General features: G+C 38.6%; 1 protein-coding gene across 3 annotated transcripts in view; it reads right to left on the bottom strand.

The window, feature by feature from the left end:
* Window positions 1–13,392, bottom strand: part of AP3B1 (adaptor related protein complex 3 subunit beta 1) — a 160,676-nt gene that overhangs the window by 66,756 nt on the left and 80,528 nt on the right. For all 3 annotated transcript variants that reach the window (XM_038170319.2, XM_038170320.2, XM_038170322.2), the window contains exons 15-18: window positions 12,772–12,948; window positions 6,693–6,879; window positions 5,628–5,758; window positions 954–1,065 (exon numbers count right to left, since the gene is read on the bottom strand). In XM_038170319.2, coding sequence (XP_038026247.2) covers window positions 954–1,065; window positions 5,628–5,758; window positions 6,693–6,879; window positions 12,772–12,948 — 607 coding nt within the window. The remainder of the gene's footprint in view (window positions 1–953; window positions 1,066–5,627; window positions 5,759–6,692; window positions 6,880–12,771; window positions 12,949–13,392) is intronic.

Raw genomic sequence — 13,392 nt, 5'->3', positions numbered from 1 at the left:
CATTAAGTGATACCCAGTCCTAAGGTACATTTCTTCTGCATATTTCTTCAGCTTAGGAATGAGAGTGAAGAAGTAGCAACTTCAGATTTGAAAGACCATGTAGGCCATTCAACAAAATGCTGCTAATTCTTTAAGTCTCTAATGCCAAATATTTTATGTGTCTAACCTCTGGACCTGGAAGAATTCTTTGCCTTTTTCTTAAGTTTAGAAATGGCCAAAGAGACTCATGTTAATGTAGTTTAAATGTAGTGAAGAACATCTATTGAAACGGCAGTCTTGGAGAATTGTCTATCTCATATTACACAAGACTGGCCAAGAAAACCTTAGCTCATTTGATACAAAGCTGTCAGTTACATTCTCCACCACCATCACTTGAATTGTAATAAATAGAAACTAGCATATTGAAATTCAGAGTAAAACTGTAACACAATTTACTAAATAAAACTACATGAAATACTACAGTTATACAAGTTTGGCCATTTATCAACACAGTAGCACATGCTATCAAAATAGTAATTCATAAACAACACATTTCCCCAAACATTCAAGACTTACAGTTCTCATCAACCAAGGCTATGGGCATTTTTCCCATAAAATGTTCCAGGTATTTAGTTCTAACTGGAACCGCAAATTCTCATTTCTCTTACAAGTTTCAAAGTGAGATGAAAATAGCATGCCAGCCTTTTTTTTTTTTAATAGGGAAACAAAGCAAAGTCTAACTCTTTTAATGAACACACAAGCCATATCTATACAATTAGTTGTTACTACACTGGCATAGTGAATTTTAACTTTCTTCCTTTGATTCCTGAGTGTTAAATTGTTATATACACCTCTGTTTTGTTTTTTTTTTTTTTTTACTTTTTTTTCTCTCTAATTCATTTTAATTAGTTGCCAGTTCTGCAGATAAAAGCTATTCAGGAACCAGATATGAAAGTCAGTTTCCAACTACTTACCTGTTGCACTGGTACTGGCAGACTCATCTTCCTCCTCTTCTGATTCAGAGTAGAACTTTTCAGTAGGTTTCTCTTTCTTTGTCTTACCTAGAATTGCAGTCCATTCCTTTGCCTGTAAATACATTTCAACCTAGATTTACTTTTCCAACCAGAGGTACAAAAATATACACACCATGACAAAGAAGAACACCTGAAGCAGTAGCATTAGGTGGTTTCTAAATATATCCTCTATGCAAGTCAAGAGAAAATATTTAGCTTCTCTTATTTTACACAATTAGGAGCACTAAAAGTTTTGTACATACCTACAAAAGGTGAGCTATGTCTGTTAGAGAGGCCAGAAAAAGATTTACTAAGGCAGATTAAAAGCATCAGTAACCATAAATAAATTTCTATGCCAAAAGAACCCAAAATCTGAGAATTTTATCTTTGGATCCAGCTCAATTTAGCCTACTGCTGGAACGAAGGGTAAACACCACCTTTATCATCCTGAGTTTAAGAAGAAAACAGGTGTGGACCCAGTGGGCAGCAACAGTTCCAGTAGCCAGATGGCAATTGTATGTCACAGAATAGTTGAGGTTGGAATGGACCTCTGGAGATCATCTGGTCCAACTCCTCTGCCAAGCAAGTTGACCTGAAACACACTGCACATGGTTGCATCCAGGCAGGTTTTAAATACCTCCAGAGAAGACTCTGCAACTTCTCTAGGCAAACTATTCCAGTACTTTGTCACCCTCAGAGTTTTCTCATATTCAGCCAGAACTTTCTGTGTTTCAGTTTATGCCTGTATGCCTCTTGTCCTGTTGCTGGGCACCACAGAAAAGTCTGGCCCCATCCTCTTGACACCCTCCCTTTGTGTATTTATACACACTGATGAGATCCCCACTCAGTCTTTCCTTCTCTAAGCTAAACAGGCCCATCTCTTTCATCCTCTCTTCATACAACCATGCTCCAGACCCTTAATCATCTTAGTTGCCCTCTGCTGGACTTGCTGTAGTATCTCCATGTCCCTCTCATACTGGTGAGCACAGAAATAAAAGTAATTCTTATCAACAAGAGCACACCAGAGCAAAGCACTACTTCAGCCAGACTTCTTTCTTTTCATATATCCATATAATACTGAGAAGCAGAAGAAAAACTCTGGGCAGGAAAAAAACAAATAGACAACCATATCAAGAGTGACACAAGTCTGTCTCACTGACAGCTGTGATCTAGAATAAGACTAACTTGTAAGAGCTCTAACAATGAGTTGCAATGGTGTACAGTTCTAGAGACACAGTGGCCGCCTCCTCTTAAACACTGAAAGCTGCCAGTTTTGTAATGCTCCACCCAGCAACTGGTATTTTAAAAACTTAATACTCTTCTCAATTTGAATGACAATTTAACAATGGATTGCAGCTTAACAACTCAACTTGAAGTATTAGCCATCATGCAGCAGGCAGGCTATGACTTGGTTGCCATCACAGAAACGTGGTGGGACCACTCTCATGACTGGAGTGCTGCAATGTCTGGCTATAGGCTCTTCAGAAGGAACAGGCAGTACAGAAGGGGTGGTGGTGTGGCTCTCTATATCAGAGAGTGTTTTGATGTTGTGAAACTTGAGGCTGGCAATGACAAGGTTGAGTCCCTATGGGTTAGGATCAGCAGGAAGTCCAACAAGGCTAGCGTCCTGGTCGCGGTCTGTTATAGACCGCCAAACCAGGATGAGGACATGGATGAGGAGTTCTACAGGCAGCTGGCAGAAGTTGCAAAATCATCAGTGCTTGTTCTTGTGGGGGAATTCAACTTCCCTGACATATCCTGGAAGCACAACACAGCCCAGAGGAAACAGTCTAGGAGGTTTCTGAAGAGTGTGGAAGATAGCTTCCTGACACAGCTGGTTAGTGAGCCTACCAGGGGAGGTGCCCTGCTAGACCTTCTCTTCACAAACAGAGAAGGACTGGTGGAGGATGTGGTGGTCAAGAGCTGTCTTGGGCAGAGTGACCAAGAAATGGTAGAGTTCTCTATTCTTGGCGAAGTCAGAAGGGGGATCAGTAAAACTGCAGTTTTGGACTTCCATAGGGCTGACTTTGAGCTGCTCAGGACACTGGTTGGTAGAGTCCCTTGGGAGGTGGTTCTGAAGGTCAGAGGAGTCCAGAAAGGCTGGGCGCTCTTCAAGAAGGAAATCTTAATGGCACAGTAATGGTCCGTCCCCACGTGCCCAAAGACGAGCCGGTGTGGAAGAAGACTGGCCTGGCTGAACAGAGAGTTGTGGCTTGAGCTTAGGAGAAAAAATGGGTTTATAATCTTTGGAAAAGAGGGCAGGACACTCAGGACGGCTATAAGGATGTTGTGAGGATGTGCAGGGACAAAATTAGAAAGGCCAAAGCTCATCTGGAGCTCAAACTGGCTACTGCCATTAAAGATAACAAAAAAATATTTTCATAAATACATCAACACAAAAAGGAGGACTAAGGAGAATCTCCAGCCTTTACTGGATGCGGGGGGAAACTTAGTTGCAAGAGATGAGGAAAAGGCTGAAGTGCTTAATGCCTTCTTTGACTCAGTCTTTAGGGGCAAAACCAGTTGTTCTCTGGGTACCCAGTACCCTGAGCTGGTGGAAGGCCAAGTGCTGGGTCCTGCACCTGGGGCACAACAACCCCAAGCTGAGCTACAGGCTGGGAGATGAGTGGTTGGAGAGCTGCCTGGCAGAGAAGGACCTGGGAGTACAGGTTGATAGTTGGCTGAATATGAGCCAGCAGTGTGCTCAGGTGGCCAAGAAGGCCAACAGCATCATGGCTTGCATCAGAAGCAACATGGCCAGCTGGACGAGGGAAGTGATTGTCCCCCTGTACTTGGCTCTGGTGTGGCCGCACTTTCAGTACTGTGTTCGATTTTGGGCCCCTCGCTACAAGAAGGACATGGAAGTGCTCGAGCAAGTCCAGAGAAGGGCGTTGATGCTGGTGAGGGGTCTGGAGAACAAGTCCTACGAGGAGCGGCTGAGGGAGATGGGATTGTTCAGCCTGGAGAAAAGAAGGCTCAGGGGTGACCTTATTGCTCTCCAGAGGCACCTTAAAGGAGGCTGTAGCAAGGTGGAGGTTGGTCTGTTTGCTCGTGTGCCTGGCAACAGGACGAGGGGGAATGGGCTGAAGTTGCACCAAGGGAGGTTTAGTTTGGATATTAGGAAGAACTTCGTTACTGAAAGGGTTGTTAGGCATTGGATTGGCCTGCCCAGGGAAGTGGTGGAGTCACCATCCCTGGAGGTCTTTAAAAGACGTTTAGATGTAGAGTTTATTGATATGGTTTAGTGGAGGACTGTTTAGTGTTAGATCAGAGGTTGGACTCGGTGATCTTGGAGGTCTCTTCCAACCTAGATGATTCTGTGATTAGAGGAACCACAAAATTAATGACAATGAGGCACTCTCCAAAGAAAATATTTTCAGAAAGCCTAGGGTAAAGGATTTTCATGTTTATTTTGAGGTTTAAATGGTCAGCGGGAGATGTTTTCTGTTATGTTGTAGATGGATGTTACTCTATTTTATCAATTTCCTGCAATGCTTTTTGTTTTTTATGGACAAAGGTGCCTCCATACATTCTTTCATGCCAACCTTATCATTTATAATAACACTCCTTGAGATGATTGCTGTCAGACTCTCCTCATAAAAGCTTTCAGAAGTTTGTACACAAATATCTCTTTTCCTGAAATGTATATAAGAGGGTAAAGTAGCAATACTGAAGTACTAAAGAGAAATGTTTGTTCTACCACATCACTGTTTACTGGCCTCTACAAGTCATACCCATTATTTAGCATTTCCTCCACTCATTCTATTTCTAACATCTTATATGCAAACTAATTCATGTGCAATTTAGTGTGGAATTTGGCTCAGGACAAGGGCTATGTGCTTCTCTGGTAAGACCTGTTACAAGACCTGTATCTCTGAGAGCATCACCAGTTCTGTATATTACAGTACATTTCAATTCCTTTTATTGTACAATAGCTTTCACTGACATTTATTAGTACTCTGATACCCAATGCATAAATCACAGCTCTGGAACCAGAACATGACTCTGCCTGCTAGTTTACAAGCTAGTAATGGAATGCTGTAGTAGATGACTAGTCCTGTAAAGTCAACAAATCAGTAGTGCACTAACAGCCTAACAGATGACATTTTCTTTTTATAAACTTTCCTAATTCTATTCAGATCATCTGAAATGTAAACCCTGGTCTCTTCCAAACTTTACACTTTGAAACATACATAATCTCTTCCCCTGCTGCTGCCAGTATACTACTGATTTTTTTCTTTTAAGACTTGCATTTGTACACTAATAAACCACCACTCACCTACTACTTTGGTATTCCAATAACAGTTATTAACCACAATTACCATACTGTGGCAGAGTGAATAAAAGAAGTGTGAAATAAAAAAATGAGATAGAGGGGAAGAAAGTTAATTTAGTCTACAAGTGAAGTGGAAGTGGCCTACAGTTGACCCAGTTCTCTCATTGAAAATAAACAGCGAGTATGTTGCAGATCTTAAAATTTTGCATTTCCAAGCTAAAACAAGCCACATGGATGATCACATGTATCAGAAGTTTTCAGTACAGCACAAACATGTTGTTTAAGTACTTATATTTTAAGATAATGTTCTGTATTGGCGCATGTGTTTGGCAAAGTTACTTTCAATGATGCCAACATACCGATTCAGCCACTTCAACGTTTCGCACGGCAGGGTCAGGTGCCACATCTGGCCAGTCAGACAGCTCCAGGTAGCCAGTAGCTCGGCTGTTCAGCGTGTGAGACAAGGTGCCAAGCTGGAAATGATCTCGATCTATTAAAAAAACGGGGGGAGGGGAAAATATACAAACAACATGAGCTCTACCACAAAGAGCAATCTTAATCAGGCTAAAGGTAATTGCCATTATATTACCTCAAATGTCATGGAATAAATATAAACTAGGAAGCTCTTCATAGGTCAAAAAACTGATTTCAGTCCATAGATTACAATAATCTCCCCCATAATGGTCAATAAAAAAGCTAATCAGTCAGTGTGTTTAGAGGTGTTGCTCTGAAATGTAGCTTCTCTAAAAATTACTTTACTGTGAATATTAAGAATGACAGCACAGTTAAACAATCCATATACATGTCTTGGCACAAACACATCCAGAATCTTAATAGTTTTTCTTCAAAATGGAGCTCTTTTTACAGCTTTAAACATAAGTATGAAAATTAAAATTGCAAATTATCACAATAACAGAGCATTTTTAATTCAGATAACCTAATAACCTTTTTATTTGAGAAGACAATGATTCTTTCTTCTAAATAGATGGAAAATGCACTGGGAAAATTATCACTTTGGGGAAAAACAATAAAAATCTAATCTACTGAGATTCATTTTTTTTTCAGATTCATAATACATTTACAATACAATAATAACCTTCTATTAAAGTCTAGATAAAAACTAAAGATATTTTTCTAAATCAAAGAATATTTTCGCTCAAAAGACATACTTTCTGTTATTAAACCAAATTTAAAATTAACATGAGCAGAAACTGATCAGTTTGTCAGGGTTTATCAGGTAAATGCAATGTGTATGCAACATGTAAACTTTGCTTGCTGAAAAGCAAGTAAACAGAGCGAATGTTCTTGCATATTAATCATTTGTGTTTTCTAAGTGACGCAATTTGTGAGCATATTTGAAATAGAATAGGCTGTCACATTCCTTTACACAATGAACATTTACCAAATGATTTTGGCAGTTATACCTTTAAAAGGAGACTCAAGCAATGGGGCAGGTTTCTGTGCCAGAAATATTTTTTTGGCATATTTGCTTAAAGCTCCACTCTTCTCATTCGGAACAATAAGCTGCCTAATAAATCTTGTACGGTCTCTGATGTCGTAGCTTTGATCATACTTGCCGAGATTTAATACGTACTGGGTAAGCAATTTTGTCTGTGGAAAAAAACAGGACAAGAACAGAATACAAGTTATTTATGATTATTGATAACTCTGGATAAACATATTTAAAGAGGTAATAAAAATGAATGGTTATGTCAAACAAATGTTGTTCCACAGGGAATATGCATTTCTAAAGCTGCAAATGGAATTCTGAAGCCAAAGCACATGTCCTCTTCTGTATTGGGGAGGTGAATGCTGAGTACTGAGAAGCAGCCATGTGCTAGATTATTAAACTGCTGAAGTGGAAAGAAAGGCATCATTAAAAAAATAATCATATATGGCAAACCCGCTGAAGGGTCTACGTGAGGATAATGAATGTGGAAATACAACTAAAAACATGGCACTCAAAACTTAATCGGAAAAATATGCAGGACATCAAAACATCAGAGGGTATTAGGGGGCTGGCAAACTGCTTCTGCTGAGGTGTGTTTTATGAAGAGATACTGTCCCTGGCATAAGCAGTGTCTGCACTCTGACTGCACTCAGTTACTTTATCCTGAATTATGACCCATTAAAGCAGACACATGAATCACTGAACTGGATTACTGCAAATTATTTGCAGTGCATTTAGCTGTTACTTTTTCATAAAAGCAAGCTGCTGATGCCCTCTAAAAACCAGGATAAAAGACTTCTTCCATTTTTTTCTTGGAGCTTAAAGCCTCCAGTAATATCGGTCATTTATTTATTTATGTAAGAGAGCAACTTATATTATCACAGCTTTTTACAGCATAATAGGATTTCCTAATTTGATGTCTGATAATATTAACATGTATTAAATAATTTTAATAATCCAGTTAAATTTTTAAAACTGAAAAAAAATACGACTTTCCCCATTCTTTAAAAATACTGTAGTGTAAACAGAGCAATAATACCAAACAGACTTGTATCCATTAGCTACATTCAAAAGAAGTACACTACTTTGTTCATAGTGAAGCAAATAGTAAAAAGAGCAAAAATAATTTACCATTATAAGGTAGTTAATTTTTAGTATAACAACTCAGACTGGATGAATAACAGAGGGTTAAAACATTATCAATGAGGATTTTATTTCTTTATACAAAGAAACATGCTTGTACATATATTTTGTTTATCATGCTATTGTTACAACAGTTACAGTTTCAATTATGTGAGGGGAGAAAAATGGAAAAAAAAAACACATTCAATATTGTGACATACAATATGCTGGGAAAAGTTCAGCTTTGAGGATGCAAGTTAGAGTTTTTCTATAACTGTACAAAGACTTTTTCCAGCATATTAATTCTTGTAAGTGACATACACAGTAAACAAAAATTGGTTTTTATTTTAATCATAAAAAATACAATATATGGAAACATACCAAAGCATACCAAAGATTTGAATTAATTAGTCATAGTACATTAGAATAATAAAAAAAAGAAAGCATAATTAACAAAAATTCAGGGCAACATTTTTTTTTTCCTTTATGAAATCCAAGAACAGTGCTGTGAAAAGACATTCTCTTTTCCCCCAAGGTACTTAGCACTGGAAAAAGGGAAAGGTTTTCTATATGCATTTTATATCTTTCTGGCAGCTATTTCAATATCATGGTATAACAGTTTAGACAACTATATTGGACAGAATATATGTAATCTGCACTTAAGCATGATTTATGTTGTTTAATCAATATGGAATTGAAAGGGAGTGGCCTCAGGTAGCCTAGATTGAACTATATGAGGGCCTCTGTCATCATGTTGCCTCTGTAAAACAAGCCTACTTCCTGTCATAGGAGAAAGCTCAGCAGAACAGATTACAAAAAAATAAAAGTGTTTGTCAGTGAATTGCTAGAGGGCCAGGAAAAGTTGAGGACCTTGCTATCATGGTGGACACCTTTTTGATGAGTACTAATGAACTAGAAAAAGAGTTCATCCTGAGAGACCACATTTTCTTTAATTGGATCATCTTCTCCGTGATCCTTTCCTTCTTCTTCTCCCCTAAAAGACCTCTTCCATATTGTCCAATACAAATAAAGATACAATATATATGGAAGAATGCTTCATATCTGCAAGAAGTCTCCTTGCAGATATCATGAATAGTTTTCATGAAAATAACTTGAAAACACTATTTTTTTTCTTGTCTTATGGCAATTCAACCAAACAAGTCAGAGAAGCTTTTCTACATGGAGGTAGCTAATAGAAAAAATCAATTTTAATTAAAAACTGAAAATAAATTAATGAATACTCATCAGTTTTACCAACAAAAGAACATCCGTAAAAAGCTGAAAATTATTTGAGCAGAGCAAGTTAATTTGGTGAAATATGACAGAATTTGCACACCATGCCTGCTTCACAGTGCAATAAGACAAACCATTCCGATATATAAAAATAATACATTTATTACTATATGCCAACATCACTTATCTAGACACGCTCATTATTTACGCATAATAACTCGTTTTTACCCCCACTGTTACTTTAGCATCTATTGCTATTGTTTGTGCATTTTGGTATGGCCAATGTGAAAGCTATGCAGCAGGTTATCCTTCAGCAATGTTTCTAGAACTTTCCAGATAAAAGAGTTTTAGATAAGAATTTAGTGCATGCCCTATATTACCAGCCATTACATTTTTGGCAGATCTCTGCTCGATGAATATTTTAATACAAATATCACCAATGGCTGAGTCTCTACAGTGGCAGAGAAGCAGCAATTCATTCACTCTTCAGTATCTCTAGCTTGCAGTAACTTGATACTTTAGACATGTATAACAAGGATATTGTGCTAAACTATATTCAACAAATTGTTTACACAAGACAACTACCTGGGACTTTTTCTAGCATGACTCCTACTGTGTTACACAATAAAAACACATCAAAATCTGTATTCTTCCTGTAACATGCAACAAACAGCTCAGACAGCTAGGTGCCATGGTTTCTGCGTAACTGCTTCCCTCACATGATTTCCACTTAGACAGTTACATAGCTTATTCACAAGGATTCACATGTCCCTAAGTGATGAAAAAAGGAAGTAAGTTTACTAAACAACACAGACAACCAGAAGAAAGCCTGTTCTTGTTATATATTTATCCAGATAGTTAGAATCATAGAATCATAGAATCATAGAATATCCTGAGTTGGAAGGGACCCTTAAGGATCATCAAGTCCAACTCTTGACACCGCACAGGTCTACCCAAAAGTTCAGACCATGTGACTCAGCGCACAGTCCAATCTCTTCTTAAATTCAGACAGGCTCGGTGCAGTGACCACTTCCCTGGGGAGCCTGTTCCAGTGTGCAACCACCCTCTCTGTGAAGAACCCCCTCCTGATGTCAAGCCTAAACTTCCTCTGCCTCAGCTTAACCCCGTTCCCGCGGGTCCTGTCGCTGGTGTTAATGGAGAAAAGGTCTCCCGCCTCTCGACACCCCCTTACGAGGAAGTTGTAGACTGCGATGAGGTCTCCCCTCAGCCTCCTCTTCTCCAGGCTGAACAGGCCCAGTGCCCTCAGCCGTTCCTCGTACGTCTTCCCCTCTAGGCCCATCACCATCTTCGTAGCCCTCCTCTGGGCACTCTCCAACAGTTTCATGTCCTTTTTATACTGTGGTGCCCAGAACTGCACACAGTACTCGAGGTGAGGCCTCACCAGCGCAGAGTAGAGCGGGACAATCACCTCCCTCGACCTACTAGCAATGCCGTGCTTGATGCACCCCAGGACACGGTTGGCCCTCCTGGCTGCCAGGGCACACTGCTGGCTCATATTCAACTTGCTGTCTACCATGACCCCCAGATCCCTCTCTTCTAGGCTGCTCTCCAGCATCTCATCGCCCAGTTTGTACGTGCAGCCAGGGTTTCCCCGTCCCAGTTCTGAACTTGAAGTTTTTTAACTATAGATAGCCTTTGCAAATCCAAGAGATGGTCTTGGGATTTAATGAATAATACTGTAAATTCTTATGAAAACCACTGAATTTTAAAAGTATTCTTTGAACATGTTGCATTAACTATTTGAATACATGACTAAGTAAATTAATAGCAAATCAAATATGACATTCTATGGATAGTGAAAAAAATAAAGTCATATTCACTCCAGAATTCTTTGCTTTTCTCCTAACAAGACATAACAGATAAATTTTATCTGTCCTACCCTCATCTGGGGAAAGAAGTCTGTTTGTTTGTCTCTCTCTGCTGTCCTGACACTACTTTTTCAACGAAGACACATTTTATCTTTGAGACTTTGGACGAAACAGATAAAGGATTCAAAAGTATGTGTAGGGTAGGATACACCAGGAGAAAAAAGGGAGATGGATAGTAAGGGACAGACTGACAACTGAGCAACCACGTGCACGACCTTTGGCTTGAAACTTGAAAATTATGTGAATATTAGTGGCTGGACTTTTTAGGAACTGCAGTCACTCCAGAAAGAAATGTTTCAATTTTGAGTGAGTAGAGAAGATTCTTATTCTTGGGAATGATGTAGCTATACAAAGAGTGCTGTGAGCTCATAAAGGAAGAAATATGTATTCTAATTTGGAAGGAGCTCTGAATCAAGCCAGATCATCAACTTACTTTTTTCAAATTCTGTATATGAATATCTTGATGACTTGAGAAGGAAACTTGTTACTCCAAAACCTAAAACTAAAAGAGGAAAACACCCTTCCATGATACTCATCATTTACTAGAAATCTCAGGAGACAGTTTCTTCTGCTTTATCACCACTATTGTATTTCAAACCAAGATTATGTGAAACTGGAAAAGGAGTATCACAAAATCATCATCTAACTATAGGTTATGGATTTTGGGCTATCTAGAAAAATAAGTAAATCTTACATAATGTGCCAATAGGAAACAATTAAGATAATCAAACTAATCTTACCTTAGCTCTGTCAGCACTTTCATTAAGATGAGCACTGACAGAAAGAAGTCACCTTTTGTTACTCACCCATTTTAGACTATCTAATGCTAAGCATTAGCACAGGACAAGCATTTGTTCTTATCTGAATGGAAAGTTAGACAGTTCGTCTCCCATATGCCCTACAGAATAAAGTCTCAGATGGATCAAGTCTGCAGTTGGATAAAGCTATCAAGGAAAGAGAAGACACCACAGTTGCAGAGATGTGAGATCCTATGCTGTTAAAGCTACTGGAAAACAAAGAGGTCTAGCAGTCCAAGAAAAGCATATATATCTCAGACAACCTATTCCTTATATATTTGGAAAACATTTTTACAACCTTTTATAGTAATAATTGGAATTACAGTGAAAAATTAGTGTCAAGATGCTATATTCCATAGCTAGGAAGTGACAAAGTTCACAGTACTGTCACTGAGATGAATGAGGCAGCTGGCACCTCTTACAGCTATGGAGATCTAAGTTCATCCTTCTGTATTATCTGTCATCAGATTATTACTAGAGATGATCAAAACCTACTCTCTTCACAAGGAATAGTGAAATAATAAGAAATACAGAGAAAAGAGAAAGCAGTTACTGTATGTAAGATGAGCACTGATGGAAAGACATTGAGGCCTGTTGCTAGCCTGTTTAGATACCCTGAACAAAAAAGAGGCAGCTTTTCATTCAAATTGACAGCAGTCCCATGAAAATTCTGCTGTTTGATCCAGAAAACAGCAAAACACGGCTGAAAAAATCTCCAGTCTGATATTACTTATACAATTTATACACTACTATACTATCTATTTACCTGAACTAAAAAAAAAAAAGAGTGATCTCATCAATATATTCATATTTACAATACAGCACATACTCAAGGACTCCTGTCTTAGATTTGGGCCGCTAGACTTCTGAAAACCTGATGTTCAGTTTTTCTTCATAGAATACCATAGACTAGTTTTAGTTATTTATATAAAAGAAGTTACCACTGGTCTATATAGACTGCACAAAAACCACTGTGACTTTAAGTATATACTCTTGTGTATTTAAGCCTTACCTGCTTTGAGTTTGTTAAATAGAGTTTTGCTCCCAAACTTAAGATCTGCAACTTTACAAGGTCATCTTCATTAGTGAAGCTCTTGGCTGTCTTTCTCAAAACATCAGGTGCGATCTTTGGAACCCGTTCACAGTACTCCCCAATGAGCCACAATATGCTGGCTCTTGCTACTGGAACCTGAGAAAACATAACACACTCTAAGTTAACATATTCACAAAGAATATGTGTTTACTTGCACAATGGTCAGTAGGAAGTTAAACAAAATACTACTTAAACACAATCGCTGTGAAAGAAATACAGACCCAAATTAAATCCTGTTCAGCACACCCATTATGGCAGATTGAGTGTACATACACATGAAAGATGTTTATCTTCCCATATCATTCCAAAAAAACACACATTACAAGTTGAGAAGGCAAAAAGAGCAGGAATGCAAACAGAAACACAGAAGTGACATCTTCATGTTCACAGTACAAGGCAGTAGCCAGAAGAAAATCCAAGTGTTTGATGTTCAGTTGGGCATGTTTGCCACGAGATTATGCTGAACACCACGCTGAAACAACAGTGCTTTTTGTGACTATATTCATACACGTAGTTTCCAACTACACAGTTTCCAACAAC

Source organism: Anas platyrhynchos, chromosome Z (genome assembly GCF_047663525.1).
Source record: "Anas platyrhynchos isolate ZD024472 breed Pekin duck chromosome Z, IASCAAS_PekinDuck_T2T, whole genome shotgun sequence".
Lineage (NCBI taxonomy): Eukaryota > Metazoa > Chordata > Aves > Anseriformes > Anatidae > Anas > Anas platyrhynchos.
Note: the sequence above shows the minus strand (reverse complement) of the source record. Positions and strands in the feature narration are given on the sequence as shown.